General features: G+C 38.0%; 2 protein-coding genes across 2 annotated transcripts; both read left to right on the top strand.

The window, feature by feature from the left end:
* Window positions 1-1,439: 1,439 nt before the first annotated feature.
* LOC582181 (2-hydroxyacylsphingosine 1-beta-galactosyltransferase) lies at window positions 1,440-6,182 on the top strand. The gene is made up of 4 exons (XM_782143.4): window positions 1,440-2,456; window positions 3,030-3,261; window positions 4,502-4,724; window positions 5,549-6,182. Exons 1-4 carry the CDS (start codon window positions 1,533-1,535, stop codon window positions 5,781-5,783), a joined length of 1,614 nt encoding a protein of 537 aa, XP_787236.3. The 5' UTR covers window positions 1,440-1,532; the 3' UTR covers window positions 5,784-6,182.
* A 2,570-nt stretch (window positions 6,183-8,752) lies between these two features.
* Window positions 8,753-14,336, top strand: LOC582225 (aqualysin-1). Its single transcript, XM_782185.4, has 9 exons — window positions 8,753-8,891; window positions 9,429-9,539; window positions 10,157-10,297; window positions 10,862-10,991; window positions 11,347-11,456; window positions 11,921-12,062; window positions 12,537-12,721; window positions 13,460-13,631; window positions 14,190-14,336. Exons 2-9 carry the CDS (start codon window positions 9,432-9,434, stop codon window positions 14,327-14,329), a joined length of 1,128 nt encoding a protein of 375 aa, XP_787278.3. The 5' UTR covers window positions 8,753-8,891; window positions 9,429-9,431; the 3' UTR covers window positions 14,330-14,336.
* Window positions 14,337-18,555: the final 4,219 nt, after the last annotated feature.

The raw sequence follows: 18,555 nt of genomic DNA, 5'->3' as shown, positions 1-18,555 counted from the left end.
GATAAGGATGATTAAAGGTACTATGTCCCATTTGCAGGCCAAAAAAATGAAAAAGTTAAATTCCAACTGCATTTGAAAGATAATACTACTTTAGAACTTCCCTAAAAAAGGTGGGGCTTCAAAATGTCTTCAAGTGGGAAAATAATGACTATTAGTTGTCAAATCGACTTTAGGGCTATAGAGCCCAAAAGTAATAGTCTTGATTTTCAGACAATTGTACAGAATGGTCATACGTTTTATGCTGCGCAAAGATTCAATCAGTTTAATCTTGGCCATCACAAGAAGTGGGTTATTGATGTAGACAAATGCTCATGTACCCTTTACAACTCTTTTCATGTATGTTATTACCAAAGAAGAAAAAAAGCCAGTCAGTCACTCAATAGTGTCTGACAGTGAAGTCTAGCAAGTAAACGGGTTTCCTTGCATAATTTGAATATGAGGACACTGCTGACGTTTAAATTTTCACAGATAGGACATACATGACATATTCATAATTCCTGCAAAGTTCTACAGAATTTGAGGTTGGCTGCAAAAGGGACATAGTACCTTTAAAGGGGGTGGAATGGGCAAAGAAAACACCACTACTACTACTACTACTACTACTACCTATAATAAAAATGGCAACAATATTGATGATAAACATAGTGATAATAAATCATTATCAATGGACGCAAATGATTAAGACAGGTGAAAGACAAGACTTTTAAAATATTAACCAACAAAACATTACATTTTCAAAGACATTACCATAGATGTATCACAAAAGAATACAATAATCATAATTATTCTTCTAATTTGTATTTCTTTGTTTCTAGTAATTCTCAACAATATAATTACAGTGGTAGACCTGGCAACCAAAATTGAATGAAGACAAACGTGGAAATATTGAAATAATGTGTTTAAAGTCTGAAAAGAGGCGAAAGTAATACTTTAAAGCCTCTCTCCCTCCCCCGGCGTAAATATTCATAATTAAATGACACACGCCCTTAAGACTAAAACAACAACAACAACAACAACAACAGCCCCACCGTCCTACTTGTAGCTACATGCTCCCTCTATATAGAAAACTTCCCCAATCAGTGCCTGTTGGTCCCCCATGATCCTCTTTTTTCTTATGTTCGTTGAGAGCTGAGTTAATGAGATAGCCACCTGTCAGTGACCTCGCTGTGTGGTCTAATCCCTTCTGGTCCAGTAGTATTGACGGTCTTTAAAGGCGTAATTATTCATAACTGAATGATACACGCCTGAAAAAAAGAAGAAAAACAACTTAATAAAACACAGGAAGTTCAAGCAGTGAGGTGAAGGAATTCTGCTGGTAATGTGACTCTTAAGTGCTCTAATGTTTCCAATGATATTCTTGCTGGTACCAAGTGACGCATACACGTAGACCTTCAAGAATAATTTGATGCGAGTCAAATTGTGCGTGATGAAGGCTTTCGGTTGGTATACTGCATGCATATGTGCATGGTATATTCATCTCGCTGTCGGGTAATGTATGTCAAAGTTTCTACTGAAGGATAATCCGTTCATGAATGTGGAGTTTTAACTATCCAATAATGCATTTCCGATGGACATTCGTTGTATTGCTTGCCTTGAAACTTGTCTTGTCTTTCCCAGCATCTAATGCGCATGATCAACGCGTAAGTGTTTTACCTTCAAAACGAGAAAATGGCGGCCGAGGACGCATATTGCTGATGTTTCAGGGATGCGGTGTAAAGACAAGTCTATTCAAACTTGGCCTAAGACTCGGTCACGTGCTGAGGTCAGAAGGCTATCACGTGAGTCTTGTCACCATACTCCAACCAGACGAGCATGATGGTGTAGAGGATGACCACGAGCTCAGAGGTTTCTCGAGGGTGGACGTCCTATCTGAGGGCGTGATCGACGAGTGCCGTTCCTTGAAGGGCAAGATCTCGTCTATGAGTGCAAGCAGGGTCGTTGGCACGCAGCAACTACTAGGTCTCCTGACGCCTCAGAGGATCCTCTGTGAGGCACTTCTGGCAAACCAAACCACCATGGCGCACCTCAGGAATCTAAACTTTGACATCATCATCAGTGAGTCGTTTGGTCCTTGTCATATGATTCTGTCCCACCTTCTTGGCGGGATTCCGACCGCGAATTTTCTCGTCGTTTCTCCAAGTAGTCTACCCCATGCTCTGTTTCCCCAGAAGATGGATATGGACCAAACGTCTATCCTTGGGAGACTCCAGTTTACCGCGGAAATGATGAGTCTCCATCTATTTTATCGCAGGTTATGGGGGTACTACAGCGAAATTGCAAGTAAATATGGCATCTCTACGTTAGGAAGTGTCTCCGAATTCACGTCTTCATACACCAATGCGTCTCTATGGTTTCTGAACGCTGACCCGGTCCTTGATTACCCGTTAACTCTGCCACCAAACTTCGTCATGCTAGGTGATCTCACATCCCACCCACCTCGTCCTATTGTTGATGAAGTAAGTGCGATAAAAAATAATATATGTATATGTATGTAAAAAAATATATTACTATTATTATTATTATTATTATTATATATATATATATATATATATATTTTTTTTTTTGGGGGGGGGGGGAATTTTCATTGAATGATAAACCGCTTTACAATTTGTTAATTGATCTGAGAAAGCTAATCAAATTACAGCATACTTTGATTGTTTCTGGATTTGCTCGTACTTAGGGACACAATATTTTACACGATAATATTTCCAATTTCGTGTTCACAAACAGAGCAATATTTGAGCTCGAAAACAGAAACGAAAAGTTCGGGCATGTTCCTTTTCCCCTCTACTTTTCTATTTAGATTAACTATGAAACCATAGAAGGGAAAAAAATGCTACCCCTACTAACTTAGAATGATAAAGGATATTAGGACATTTTAAAGATGCGTTGAACTTTCTATAGGAAGATACGAGCCTACTATTGGTAAACCATCGGCCCTTTCGTTTTTGTCTGCCTCACCCCTCCCCAATATAAAATGGTCATGATAATGAAGTCTATTTTCTCTGCCTGTAATTACGGATAATCAGGGACTTCGTCAGACTATAGCTCATTGTAGTTCGAAAGGGCACATCATTGTTTCCATCAGCACCATTGCCCGTCAGCTGAAGGGAACCACCGAGGAGACCTTGGTTGCAGGGCTGTCCAGACTGCCCTTCCAGACACTCTGGCGGAATGACAGACCGAGCTTGCAGCCATCACCAACCGATAATATCCATTATACCGGCTGGATGAAAAGCAACGATATGAATGATCTTCTTGGTAAGACTGATTTTAAAAATCATATTCATACGCTTTACTCTATTTCTTTCTGTTAACTGTTTTCTTTCTTAATTGTTTTACTTTTATTCTCATTTTGCGACTGGTATTTCTCATTCTAAAATATGTCTATTTCGTCTTGTTTTGTTAAAGGTAAAGCAGAGTTTTGGGAAATTTTGAAAATGGCTGGATAGCGATTCTTTAAAAAGTTGATATATTTGGATGCCCCTGATGATGTATTATAAGCACTAGAAAATTAGCCTTTAAAACACTTCTGCTTTTGAGAAAAATTGAATATGAAAATTAACCGGTGCTTCCGGTAAATTTTGATAAATTTCAAATAGCTATACGGCCATCCAATGTTAGCTGCGACCATGAACATCTCAGAATATGCAGTTGTGAAATATAATTTCCAAACGGGAATTAAATAGCAAATCGGTCGATTTTAGTCAAGAAACATTATTTCAAAGCTTAATTAATATCTTGACCTTGAGAGGAAGCTAAACAATTTAAACACCTTATTGTATACAATTTCATCACTTAAGACTCGATTTTAACCGCGACAACGATCACTGAACATTGTAGGATCGCATATGCGTCCAATATGTTCATTGGAACCAAATTCATGCCGTACCAACACTTTGTATTACCTTTAATGAAAAAGTCCCTACTATATTTTCCTAATACGTGGGTCATGGTGCCAGTTGTCAAACATTGAGCCAGTTCCTGATGCAGTCTAACTTCAGCAAATGACGCCTGGTGTAAACCGGGAGTAATTGTTTCTTGTACATTTATTCTTGAGTATAATTAGAATAGCTTTTCATAATTTAGGTGAGAAAAAGGGTCAGAGAACAACTAAGTATGGTCACTAGAGTAAAGATAGGCCAGTGTTCACGCTTTCACACTCACTAACTACACCGAAATGGCCTTCAAGCTAAGCTAAGCCTGTAAAGTGTAAACACTGTTACATTTTTCCGATAACCTCTCTTCATGAAATGATTATGATAATACAATTTATTATTCATGGATGAAATGTATTACTTCTATGGACTTTATTGATCAATAAAGTTTGAGTAATTAAGTTTTTAGAAAATGTCAAACTTTGTCTAATAAGATTAAATCATATTTTAACAATCATATCATGAAAAGAGGTAAGAAACATGTGTTCTATCTTTAGGGGTAACAGTGCATTTGCAGGAATTTCAGGAAGTAAAAATCTTAAATCTGGTAAATTTATTTCGAGGTCTCAACAGAACTGTTGCTTTTATCACCACGGGAGGGCGTTGTGGTATTATGGAGGCGATTTACCATGGTATTCCGATGCTTTGCCTTCCCTTGATGTCATCTGACCATCATGAAAATTGCGCCAAAGTCCAGAAAATCGGCATGGGTATCGTGCTTGACATTCACTCATTCACAGCTGATGACGTGTACGATGCAGTCTTGAAGCTGACGCACGAGGAAAGGTAACGTGACACACTTGCACTCACGGGGGGGGGGGGGGGGGGGGGGGGGGGGAGGGTGTAATTACCCGTTTATTCCGCAAAGCTGTCATCATTAACAACTTCTTCGTATCGACTTCAAGGCAAATTTAAAAAATAAATACATAAAGAGTATCAATGGAAACTACGCCTAAGTCACGAAAATTTGCATAGATATCGACATTCACAGCTGATGGAGAATATGCGATGTCAAAGGTAATCATTAAAGTAAGGGAATAATGCGACACAGTGATTTAATACCCATCACTAGAATGGGGTGACGTATTTGACATCCCCCTCCCCCCCATCTCATTCAAATATACAGGCCTATCCATTTTCTCTGTTTGGCCTTGTTGAACATTGAAACATTAATGATTAAATCAACTTTTGTCGGTAGTTTTCTGCAAACTTTGTCCGACGCACCTCCCATGAAAATATGTTTTTACGACTTTCTCTTGTTGCCTTTTTCTGTATAAACCTACATTATGTTTAATACATTTCTCACAGTATCTTTAGCTATGCTCTGTCGGTACAATATTTGCATTAATCTACATTTTGTCTGATATATCGTTTAGTAAATGTAATCTATTATGATTCATATGTTCTATAATATTCTACATGTTTATAAAGATAACATATACAGATATAACACAGCGCAATACAAACAATCTTCATTATTTAATACCCCCTCTCTCTCTCTCTCATTGTCCCCCTCTCTCTCTCTCTCTCTCTCTCTCTGTCCATTCATCTCTCACTCCCCCATTCTCTCTCTCTCTCTCTCTCTCTCTCTCTCTCTCTCTCTCTTTCAGTTATCAGAAAAACGCCCTCAAAGCGTCGCACGCCTTCAAGTCCAAGCCCCAGTATCCAAGAGAACGCGTTGCATTTTGGGTAGAACACGTCCTACAAAACGGGGATCGTCACTTGAAGCACGTTGGATCTGGATCGTTCTTAAGTTTGATTTACTCTACATGTCTGGACCTTGTTATTCAGCTATTCCTCATTGCTTTTATTTCTGCTTTTATTTATTTCAAGATAATAAAGTGATGGCGCGATGGGTCAGTGGTAGAGCAGTGCATGGTCTCGTAACCGGGAGGTCCCGGGTTCGAAACCAAGTCGATGCGCTAGTGCCCTTTGGTAAGGCATTAATCCGCATTACCAAGTCCTTCGGAGAGGACTTAAAACCGTCGGTCCCCTGGTTGCTTACTTACAAGCGTACACATGTTTTGTTAGCATACAGGTAAAACTAACAAACCAACCAACTAAGATTGTTATTAAGTGGACAATGAACGGACATAGTTTGTGATGATTAGCTCTTAGCTCATATAATGTTGACATAATTATTGATATGATTGTAAAATACCATCTGGAAAAGGTCTTTCAAAGAAATTTGGATGGAATATGACAAAATTAATAAATCAAAAGAGTTTGATTTTACCCAGTTTACAGTTGTCCCTTTCCTCTCCCGTTTACTTCTTACGTCACTCTCCCTTCCCCCTCTCCCTCGCCTGTCTCTTCCTTTCTTACTCCTTCTCCCTCACCCTCTCTGGATTCTCTCTCCCCTCTCTCTGTCTATTTACAGATATTTACAGATGTCTGTCTACCACGCTCTCGCTCTTTTTCATTCTCTTCATATTGTTCCTTCTTTCCCCTTGCCTAACTCCATTTATCTCTACCTCTCACTCTCTCCCTCCGTTATCTCCCTTCCCCTCTCTACCCTCCCTTCCCTTCCCTTCCCTTCCTCTTCTGTCCCTGCCCCCCCTCTCTCTCTCCCTCTCTCCCTCTCGTTCCGACCCCCTTTCTCTGTGTCCCTTTCGACTCTGTCTTCCTTTAATCTTTTTTCTTCTTTTCCCTTCATTCTTCCCCCTCTCTCAATTTTCTCTCCTTAAAACTTGAATAAAGCATTACACAGACACAATGATTTGTAGTTTATCAACAAACATTATATTGAACTATCCGGCATATATTCTGTTTTGAAGACGTTCAGTGTTATTTGTAATTAATCACTATCTCAAACATTACAAACAATACGTTGAATTCTCTTTGTAAAACATTGATAAAAAAAATGCGAATGATAAAAACTTGTCAGCCAAGAAGTTGTTGAAGATGGGATAATAACCAGCCCTTGTTGGTCACCGATTGGTGGCTGGGATGAGAGCTGCGACTCCTGAGGGAGTGATGGGAATTATGGGAAGATGGTTTGAGCTCTAAAGGACGGTCGTATTTGCACATACGTCAAGGATATAATCAGATATATTTCTTATCAGTGTAATTAAACACGATAAAGTCGGGAATGTCGTCAGATGGCGACAAGGGGTGGAAAATGTTTAGGGGTTAGGGTAAGGTGAGTATGAGGAAATAAAGGTAGTGGTCATGACACAAACATACCTTAGTCTTACACACGAGGCCGATACAAGACTGACAACAGACAACACATACATCGCCGCAAGTGGCTTCAGTTTGGGTCACTATGCTGATGCAAGTGGTGTCTTACACAATTAATAAATGGACGATTCACATACAAATTATTTGAAAAAGAAAAAAAATTATATATATATATTTTTTAAAATACACTTTTCATTCAAATGTCAGTTTAAGAATAATAAAATTGGGTCTTCATTAATTTCTAGCATATATCAACTAGTGAGAGACAGTGAATGAGAGTCAGACAGACAGAGCGAGAGAGAGAGAGAGAGAGAGAGAGAGAGAGAAACAGAGAGATCGAACGAGGGAGAGGGGAGCATGTACAGTTTATTTAAATTGTCGAATTCTATTACTTTTGTACATTATGTGAATTTACTCACTACAAATCTACAGAGAAAGAGAAGCAGAAAACTATTCGACAATTAGCGGTCGTTAAAACATTATCTCGGAAAAAGGAACAATAAAACGAGGCTTACCACATGTATATAGCGAATTACTCCAACTTCACACATGTACAATAACAGGTTACGTTTTACTACGAAAATTCATTTTTGATAATAAGAAACACAGTATTGTTACACAAATTAGAATATAATTCACATAATCCAAACTGAAATTGATCCATTGATGAATATTTGGATTTAACCCGTTCGATACTGAATTCTCTCATCACCATATGCTTTACACATGGGCCTTCTGGTTCCCATATACAATTGGTTAATTGCAACCTTGGTAATGCTTTTCTACATGCACGCCTCTTTCAAATAACTCATTTCTTCTTCTCCAACCGCAGTTTTGTCTACTTCCATACACCTTCCCAACCTCTTCTCTTTGTCATTTCTATATCACTTATCTCTGTTTCTGTTCCACGGTCATATAAATGTGGTTGTTATTTCAATGTAGGCTTACATTTCAACTAAACTTGATATGCATCTCAGGTAGAATTCAACATTATTCCTGCCTTTGAAAATAAAGCAATCATTTTAATACTAACATTTTTACATTTATCTTGCATTTTAACTACCTGAACGTGATTTTATGAATGATCAAAGTATATCTTCTTGTAACATTGATTCTTGCAGAAATATAATTATATACATCATATAATTTTCATCCCAAAGTCAAAATTTACAACTATGAAAGCTTAAAACATAATCAAAATGTGATTGTATATATACTAAGGAACGGAGGTCGGTCGATCATTTTACGTATGTAATTTAGTAGCATGATATGTTTTGTTAACAAATTTGAACAATTTAAACATAATCTTATAAAGTCAACGATCTTACATTGGATACGGCAACCCAAAAATATGCTGCCTGTATGACCTATTCGTTTTTCCCCATCAACTCGAACAGATGTTACTACAGAACAGGACTTTACTTCTGATCTCATAAAATTAGTTTATACATTGGAATTGAACAATGAATACGGAAAAGAAAAAAAAGAATTATACTTTTATGTACACTTTATCCGTAAGCCCTGTAGGAAAATGACCAACTGTGATGGATTAAGGCGTCCGAAAATATATCGAAAATACGTTGTGCAAATATGAGCTTCTTAAAACAAAAGAGAACCCATTGAATTAATCCCAGCGGTTATGACGTATGTGACCAGAATGATAAGACACGTGCAGAAGTTCTGTACGTCTGTAGAAACTATAAAAGGGGTAGGTTCGAACGGTTTCAGCATCTGTTCCAGTTTGTGTTCAACAAAGAAGACACCACAACCGTGAGTATATACTCGTTTCTTACTCCTCAACATTATTTTGTATGGCGTTAATTTGGTGCAGTCGAGTTGTAATACCATTTTAACACTTACAAATAATTATTGTTGAAGGAAGATGTTCCTCCCTTGGTTGGCAAGTACTCAAACAATTACGTTTGTAGGCCTATTCCTCTTTGGCTATACAGTTTTAATATGTTCAAATGTTTCTTCTAGGAAAATAAAACAATATTCAGTGTATCAAAGACTTTATAACACGATTCTCATGCAGCGCAACTTATTATTCATTGTAATATACAGGCCTATACTATATTTATATATTTAGATCTCATTTTATACAGTTTAAACCGTAAAGAAGATATGGTATAACCATGTAAACTTTGAGTATTCGAGTGTGATTCCATAGCTCTACCAAAACCAGCATGTCGAAAAGGTGCTAAAAAGGGTTAGGTTGATTTACCAAGAATCATATTCAAATACCATGTCTTTTTTACAACAAGTTATTACACAAATTATAAGAAAGATATTTTTTTTTTATTTCAGAAAATGCGTGGATTGATCGTGTTTACCGCCCTGTTGGCTGTTGCCTATGGCATCGCTCCTCTCCAGCGTGCCAAGGAAACCATCAAGGGAAAGTACCTTGTTATGATCGACGTAAGTTAAAACTCTTCTCTCTTTTCTTTTGTATTCCTCTCTCGCCCTTCTATTATTACATGTATTTCTCTCTTAATTTTGTGTTGTTGCTGTGTCTCTATGAATCACATGTTATCGTTACAATTCTTTACTGTTAAATTTGGGGTTCTAGTTCTATCTCTCCTGATGTTCGTCAGTTGACAAAAACTAAAACTGTTGCAGTTAAGCAATTCAAGTTGATCTATTATTTACTTCGTATACTTCGAGTAAATTTCGTTTCGAGTCATCCCGTAGTCAACCGTTGGCACTAGTCCTTTTCATATATACAGTCCATCATACATTATAATTTGTTTTTCTTCAGGCTTCTAAATATGAATGATATTTTTAGAGCCGTATACTTTCTAATATGCAAACCTGACAAAATAAATCCCACCTCCCACCTAAGACCATCAAAATGATCACTGAAACAGTGAAATATTGAGAGAAATAAGGCAAAGTTCGTCATGCTTGGTCTCATCTTTGCTTTCTCCTTTGCTCAACCAGAAGTCATGAATATTCAAAACATGGCTCATAGATCTATGCATATTCATAACACCGTGTCAATATCACCCTCCCCTCTTTTACTTTTCTGACATCAGGATAGTCTCGACGTGAATGACTTCGGTAGCCGTCTCAAGGATGCTTTCTCTGCTCGTCGCTTCAGGCTCGCCAAGGTCCTCAAGACCTTCAGGAACATGAAGACCCTCTCTCTCGAGCTCAGCGAAGATGCCGTCGAGTTCGTAAGTTACAAACAATAAACATTTGCGACTCTCAACCCAGATGCAGTAAACGTGTACCTTAGGAGAAATAATTCCTTGAATACTTTCAGCACTTTCCGTCCGCTCGGACAAATCCAAAGTAATAGTAAATACCTCGTAGGCGCTTGAGCATTCCCTAGCGGGGATGAACAAATTTAAATTTGTGGGAGAGGGTTTAACCCCTTTCTTTTCATGCATGTCAATGAATTTATTTTGTGATACTTAATAAAAACACAACTGTTATTATCATTATCATAGTGGTATGCCAACAGACATTTTGCTGTAATCCCCACTGTGCCAGGTTGTTTTGGAGATAATCTGATTAACGCGATGGTTCTATGAATGGCGAGTGCGAAACACACAGCATAGCCCAATGAGCATGAACAATAGTTGCTACTACGAATGCGCCCTTGCACGCACATGGCACTCAATAGGTAGCGTGCATGCAGCCTCATGGCAGGCTATGGGTTAAACAAAAAAAGATTTTCTTCTTTTCGATGGGATAATTCGTGAAAATTTATCAACCTATTTCTATGACTTTTACAGCTCCGCAGGTTCGATGGAGTCGTACACGTTGAGGAGGATGGTGTTGTCCGCACTCAGGCCGTCGCCTCATGGGGTCTTGACCGTATTGACCAGAGGAACCTTCCTCTTGATAACTCCTACAACCCAATGAGTAAGATTTTAAAATTGGATGATTTTAACTTATTAAAACAAGTTTATGCTCTCGTGTTCTATGTCTAGTTACTCATTTTAGATGTTAGAGGGCGTGTAAAATCCGTTCAGTACACTCACACATGGCTGGAAACACTATGATGATCGCTACAGTTATCTTTAACAAAATGAGTTTGAAAAGAAATCAGCTCTTGTAATCGGTCACGGTCGTTTTTCCAAAGGTTCATCATTACGAAAATTCATTTTTCCGGAGGTTCGTATCTCCGAAAATGAAAAGGCAATCTTCCCATAATATAAAATGTTCAGACAACATTGATACAAAATATTCTCACAAAATCATCTCCGCTTACTTGCAGACTCTGGTGCTGGTGTGAACGTGTACGTGGTCGACACCGGTGTATGGCCCACCCACAACGACTTCGGAAATCGTGCTGTCGCCGCATATGATGCCGTCGGAAACAACAACGTAAGTTGATATATTAATTCAAAACAAATATCATTTGAATGAACGAATGGATCCAAATTTTATCCATGCAGCACTACCTATCAATGCAATTTACCGGTCAGATGCAGATGCTATGCGAATATGCCGAAAAGGAGCAGCGGGGTGCAATTTGTACAAGCCCCTCTTTAAAATTGTTCTCATGTATTCAAATTGTCTAAACAACAGCTTAAGAAGTTGACAAAGTGCGAAAAAAACCCGATTAAATAAAATCATACAGATCATTTGCTTATCATAAGTGGCCGAGGCAAGGCCTGCATATTTAGATTGTAAAATTACAAATTTGGGAACAATAGTTTAAGCTATGACAACGAAAGTCTGAATGTTGATATATCCTGAAACACATCTAACGACGTTCCACAAATCCTATAAATGTGTCTAGCGAAAAGAGTACTATCGGCCACATGTTTTCTTTTCCCATCTTACAGGGAGTTGACTGCAACGGTCACGGTACCCATTGCGCTGGAACCGTCGCTGGAACCAACTACGGAGTCGCCAAGAACGCCAACATCTTCGGAATCCGTGTTCTTGGATGTCTTGGATCCGGATCCAACTCTGGGATCATCGACGGTATCTATTTTACTTTGAATTTTTTTAGAGGTTCATTATAAACGGATCATGTGACAAATTAAAAAACATGCAGATTTTGCGGGGATTAAATGCTTAAGTCTGGTCAAATTTAGGCAAGGACCATTGAAGGAAACCCTGTACCTAATCGAAATCTAACACTACCTAGGTTAAAAACAATGATGTAGTAACATGTAGCAACACTGTCTTCACAAAGCTCCAGATCTTTCGTTTTAATCAGAATATGTAACAGATACAAACAAATTGTCCTATCCTAGCAAGCACACAATGTACTGTAGATATTCGCAAATCGTCCTGATACGTTCACTTCCAAGGACGGTTTGTGCTCCCTGAGATCGTACTGGAATCAAAAGTTAAAGGGTCGTCTCCATAAAATTGTAACACCAAGGCCACTGAAAGAACTGTTGAATCTGTTGTAATATTTCTAGGTTTACTCGATTGCTTTTTTTTGTGCAGGAATGGACTGGATTGTCTCCAACGGTCGTCGTCCAGCAGTTGTCTCCATGTCTCTCGGAGGTGGTGCCTCCAGCACTACCGATGCTGCCGTCAGGCGCATGTACGATGCTGGCTTCACCGTCTCTGTCGCCGCTGGTAACAGTGATGAGGATGCTTGCGGAACCTCCCCAGCCAGGTCTGGATATGTAAGTATCATCACTGATATCCATTTCTGCAGTGGAAGCATGTTCTGTATGTTACGTTCAATAAGGCACTGAATGAAGTACAGAAACGTAAAGTAACATACAAGATGAAGCCAATATTCTGTTGCATACGATCTCAGAGACCTTCGAAATATAAATATGAGTCCCTTTCAATAGGTTTTTGCGTCACGTATTTAATTGTTCGAACACTGCAATGACTTAATTCAGTGGAGTGGTGGAGTGGTTCATTCACTTGACTCTCAATCCAAGGGTTGAGGATTCGAATCCCAACTAACGATGCTACGTCCATTGGCAAGGCAAATAATAACATATTCTGCCACTCTCGGCCCAGGTGTAAATGAGTATCTGCTAGTTAAAAATATTTGCCGGGTCCTAAGGGAGAACAGCATTGATGCTGATGAGGCTTCCTTGCTAGGGGAAAAATATTATTATTGTTATTATGTGATCCGAACATAAATTTCCAAGGCAATACAACAGGGTATTGAGTTTCCCTTCAATTAACTCTCCAAAACTCTCGCAATCGTGTTGCAAATTTGTTACATTTTAGGTTGTAATGGGGCTTTGAGTCGACTCTAAATCAAGTACCTTTATCACAATGATACAGTGCTTGGAAGAAAAAATCAGAGAGTATTCCGATAGTGTGTGTATCAATGGTTTGAAAGTATGAATTTGAACGGTATTACTGTATGTGTTTCATTCATATTTTTAAATATAATTTAGGCCCTGACCGTTGGTGCCACCGATGACACCGATGCCCGTGCCTACTTCTCCAACTATGGCTCCTGCCTCAACATCTTCGGACCCGGAGTTGACATCACCTCTGCCTGGAAGGGATCTGACAGTGCTACCAGCACCATCAGCGGTACCTCCATGGCCTGCCCACACGTCTCAGGTATGTCGTCTTGGATGATGATTCCTTGCTGATACCTTTAACCCTGTTAAAAACTGTTACTATATACAACTTGGAGGTCTAAATATTAAAAAAATTGACTTAAAGGTAAAGACCAGTTCTGGTCATGCGATTGCATTGTGAAAGAAACGTTGTGGAATCGATCAGAAAAAGTTGATCATCTAGCATAAGAAGTATTGGTATTTACTGCAAGGTTCTGGAATCATCAACATGATAAGAAATTTGGCCCAGTCTTGGTAAAGTTACAAGCATTGTACACAGAGAGGTGTATGTGAGACTTCGGGACACGTGCGCGAAATCTATCCGGTCCGGATAGATATAATAATTTACTAAATATATCAATTAGTAGCCGAAATTTGTACCATCACGTATTATTCAAAACATAATCTTTCACATTATTGTGAAAAAACACGTAAATGTTATATGTGATAATTCCTTTCAAATTTTTCATTACTGGTCACTGTACCCGAAGTTTTGATGAAGTATTTGTAACTGTGATGTTTATATCTTTGTATAATCTTTTATTTCTCTGCATCTCAGGAGTCGCTGCTCTTATCCTTGCCGCCAGCCCAAGCATGTCCCCATCTTCCGTCTACAGCTCTATCCTCAGCTCCGCCACCAGCGGTAAGGTGACCAGCAGGGGATGGCTCTCACCCAACCTCCTCCTCTTCACCAACTAAATCAAAACAGCATTGCTGAAAGGATATTGATATGTAATCAGATGAACTCTGATTTTAGAAGTTGGAAAATGTTTCGTTGTGTAATCAAAGATGAATAAATCGAAAAAATAATCAAAGAGAAATGTGAAATGATGATTTTCTTGTGTCACGTCTGCTCAATCAAAGTCAAAAGACCAGTAAGAAAATGAAAATAACAAGTATACATGTGCATGTGTGTGTGCGTATGGGTGCGTATGTGGGTGTGTGTTCCTTCAGTCTTTGTGTGTATAAGTGGGAACAAGTGAAATTTTCATCAACACTGGGCTGTTGTGGCTATCGTAGCCTCGTTTAAATGATTTTAATTTTTTTAAAAAGTAGATTGTTTCTCTTTGTCTGTCGCCCCAATTTGGGATATTCTGAGGAGGCTAGGAACAGTGTGTGGTGGAAGTGTGGTCGGATGGTGTGTGTGTCGCATGGTGGAGGGGGGGGGGGGGGTAGTAGTGTGTTTGGTTGGATGGGGTTATTTGTTTCATGTTACAGCGGATTTCATTTTTGTTTTCATCAATCGTACAATCTATGTAATGAAAATGTTTTGAATTCATGTCAAGGAAAAACAACTGTATTTTATTTCTAAGATTGATTTGTATTGTTTGGAATCAATACAAAAACTATTGAAAACAAAGAAAAGTATAAGAGAGAGAGAGAGAGAGAGAGAGAAAGAGAGAGGCGCACACACACAAACACACACACACACAAACATCGAAACAAACCACACAGAGACGCACACACACACACCCACACGGACACAAACACACATACAACAACATAACCACAAAAAAGCCCAATGCAAACAAACAAAGCAACAAAAAACACAATAAACAACAATTTAAGAAAACAAAAGGTACCCCAACTTTAATAATTTGGTCAGGCTACAATCTGGCTCTGGGGTTAAGGATAAGTCTCCCATTTGTCGAGTACAAAAATGCAACAAATTTCTGTTTTTCTCTTAGGCGCTTTCGCTTGGGACACTAATCTAGATTATTGTGGAAAGCATATTACGAATGTCCTCTAAATAGAAAAAAACACTCCCGAGTCTTTAATCTTAAACAAAACAAAATTGTTGCCATTATGTGTGTTGGAAGATGAGGGAAAGTTGATCGGCGCTTCGTTATATAGTGCCCATACCTTTCAGTGATTAAAACTTTCAAAAATTCATAACTTTCTAACTTTTTGTCCAATTTCCTTCAAAACTTTCACCAGTCTGCTTCTCTTGTGTTTCTGCTTTTCTTTTAGTCTAGAATAGTTTGGGGTTAGGGCATGATTTATCTTTAAAAGTTTGTACTTCTTTCTGAATAGCAGTCCTGGCACTTATACTTTATGCTTCCTGATGCATATAACAAGTTTCATATGTGTTTCTATTTTTAAGATCAAATTATGCCCGCTTTGATTTCCTTCCTTCTTCCGTTTTGGCTTGACTGTTGATATGAAACTAATGAACCAACATGATACTGTGATGTTTTTGTGTTAAAAATGAATGACCTTGCACCATTACGACGTATTGTCCGAGTCAATAATGTTTATGGTAATGATGTCACCCAAACACACACACACACACACACACACTCACACATACATACACGCCTATTATGTCCGAGGACCATGGTAAACTACCTTCTTTTGAGGACAGGTGTTATCTAGCTCTAATGGACATAATGGTGAAAAGACTCCTTAAAAAAGAGAGTGCTTTTAAGGACGCTCACAAAATTGAATGCGTTTTTTTAAGTTTAAAAATTTATCATAGACCTATACATCAGAGGACATGATTCTTGTTTTGGTATACGTCTGAGGTGGCTTTCTCTAATGTTAAAATGTCATATTTCAGCATTCGACAGAGGTCAACCACGCACACTTATCAAGATTGCGTAAACTTACGAGGACATTGTATTGAATAGGTAACACAGCTCAAGTTTACATAAATGTACGAGGACAACATGCGTTACAAATGTAACACAGTCTTTGTTTGTATAAACTTATGAGGACATATCAACACAGATAAAGTTTCTGTAAACTTATGAGGACATCACACAAATCAAGTTTGCAGCAACACACGAGGTCTTATTGCACAGGTATTTCACACATACCAAGTTTGCGCAATCTTATGAGGACATTGTATTGAATAGGTAACACAGCTCAAGTTTGCATAAATGTACGAGGACAACATGTGTTGCAAATGAAACACAGTCTTTGTTTGTATAAACTTATGAGGACATATAAACTTTATCTGTTTATTTTGCACAGGTATTTCACACAGATCAAGATTGCGTAAACTTATGAGGACATTGTATTGAATAGGTAACACAGCTCAAGTTTGCATAAATGTACGAGGACAACATGTGTTGCAAATGAAACACAGTCTTTGTTTGTATAAACTTATGAGGACATATAAACTTTATCTGTTTATTTTGCACAGGTATTTATCTCTTTTAGCGATCATGAGGAGTTTATCTCAACAAGGGTTCCACTTTACATCATTCAGATACAAGCAAATTTAAACACTTCAAGTACACATGTAGATCATTTTCAAAGATTTGTTTTTAATAAAACTCAACACTGACAACAGGAACTTGACATACATGCAGTTAGTCATTCATAATGCATAAATAACTTTTCTCTTACATGTACAAAATCTCAGAAATCACCTCTTCATTTTTCTTAAATGATAATCTACACAAAGTCTGATCATTGTGATCATTTATCGATCATTAAACACAGAATTTTCAAAATGAATATAATCACTAAGATTGTCAAAAATCCTTAAATTAGCAGCATGTTTCTGCATTTGTTAATGTGATAATGAAAGATTTGGTCCACACTTGTGGTCGATTGTGCAGACATTCAGTAATAAAAAGAAACGTCAATTTTAAGCATTTTCTGGAGGTAACCCCCCCCCCCCCCCCCCACATACATTTGCTTCGTATGACCATGATTACATGGTACTTTGCCATAAGTTTTTTTTTTTTTTTTAACTTTTTTTTTTAACTTTAACAAAATATTTTCCTTCTCCACATATGGAAACGTTTGCTTGTATTTGTCTCATAAAAGAAGTTGAACACAAACTGACTCCCACACGGTGTTGAGTGCTCAGGGGTCACCGGCCACTGGCTTCATCGGGCAGGTAGTTCCATTATGTGAATGGGTAAATTAACTATTACAAAATGAGGGGACACATTACATTGTACAATAGGCACACACATTGTTTTTAATGTGTAAAAGCATACTCTTTTATTAACTTACTTATTGCATGAAACTATAAAACCAAAATGCATTTTGTATTCTAACAATTGGAGTACAATTAAGAATAACAGGTGAATGAAATACATAAACACCACAAACACCTGGGGAGGAAGCATTCATAAATTTGAATAATTTCTATGATAAACGACTCTGATGAAACTATAAAACCAAAATGTAATTTGCGTTCTGGCAATTGGAGTACAAAGAATGATAGCAGGTGAATGAAATGCTTCGACAACACAAACACCTGGGAAGGAAGCATCCATAAATTTGAATCATTTAGTTGATAAACGACTCCGTATGTGGACGTTTGGTGGAGCAGAAAGCAGTGAATTCTTAACAACACGAACCCATTTAACAGAATGTCGGAACGTAAATTAAAACAGTAAAATGGCTCTTATTTTAAAATAACTCATTAAATAAATACCCCAACTTCAGTGGTATCAGACAAAATATGTTATATCTTACTAATAATTAAAAAAAGATGTATAAACATTGTGAAAGTGTAGCATTTTACGATAAAAGACACCGATTTAGCGAAGATGACGTCATTTATGCGCTTGCATCAGGGAATTCAAGGTCAAAAGGTCAATTCAGACGCTGATAAGTTATTGGTCAAGCCTTTTTGTTTCCTTTATTCCGACAAAATTATACAATCAATCAAAACAAGTTTAATACCAGAAGAAAGCTAACGATTAGTATTTTCATTAACCGTTTGCCCCAAAGTCGCTTGACCACAGTGAAACGAGTGAGAGCTTACGAGAGCGGCCAAAGTGTGATTAAAACTCGCTATTTGCTCTTCTCCAACGCAAAAAGAGACGACATTGTGCTGGATAAATGTATTTTTTCCGACAAAAGTACAGAAAATTTGCATATGGTCTTTTTATATTATACTTTATGAAATGTTACCCGAGTGACTTCCGGGCGCCCCAATGCTGGAAAGAAACGCACAT

This window comes from Strongylocentrotus purpuratus, unplaced genomic scaffold, assembly GCF_000002235.5.
Source record: "Strongylocentrotus purpuratus isolate Spur 01 unplaced genomic scaffold, Spur_5.0 spur5_scaffold_15, whole genome shotgun sequence".
NCBI classification, from domain to species: Eukaryota; Metazoa; Echinodermata; class Echinoidea; order Camarodonta; family Strongylocentrotidae; genus Strongylocentrotus; species Strongylocentrotus purpuratus.
The sequence above is the reverse complement of the archived record's forward strand: the minus strand, read 5'-3'. Positions and strand labels throughout refer to the sequence as shown.

Bases quoted from the DNA above. Each gene is read 5' to 3' on its own strand.
- LOC582181 (XM_782143.4), top strand. From the start codon at position 1,533: ATGTGGAGTTTTAACTATCCAATAATGCATTTCCGATGGACATTCGTT. The intron at 2,457-3,029 runs GTAAGTGCGATA...ACGGATAATCAG, and splicing joins CTCGTCCTATTGTTGATGAA to GGACTTCGTCAGACTATAGC. The intron at 4,725-5,548 runs GTAACGTGACAC...TCTCTCTTTCAG, and splicing joins AAGCTGACGCACGAGGAAAG to TTATCAGAAAAACGCCCTCA.
- LOC582225 (XM_782185.4), top strand. From the start codon at position 9,432: ATGCGTGGATTGATCGTGTTTACCGCCCTGTTGGCTGTTGCCTATGGC. The intron at 9,540-10,156 runs GTAAGTTAAAAC...TTCTGACATCAG, and splicing joins AGTACCTTGTTATGATCGAC to GATAGTCTCGACGTGAATGA. The intron at 13,632-14,189 runs GTATGTCGTCTT...TCTGCATCTCAG, and splicing joins GGCCTGCCCACACGTCTCAG to GAGTCGCTGCTCTTATCCTT.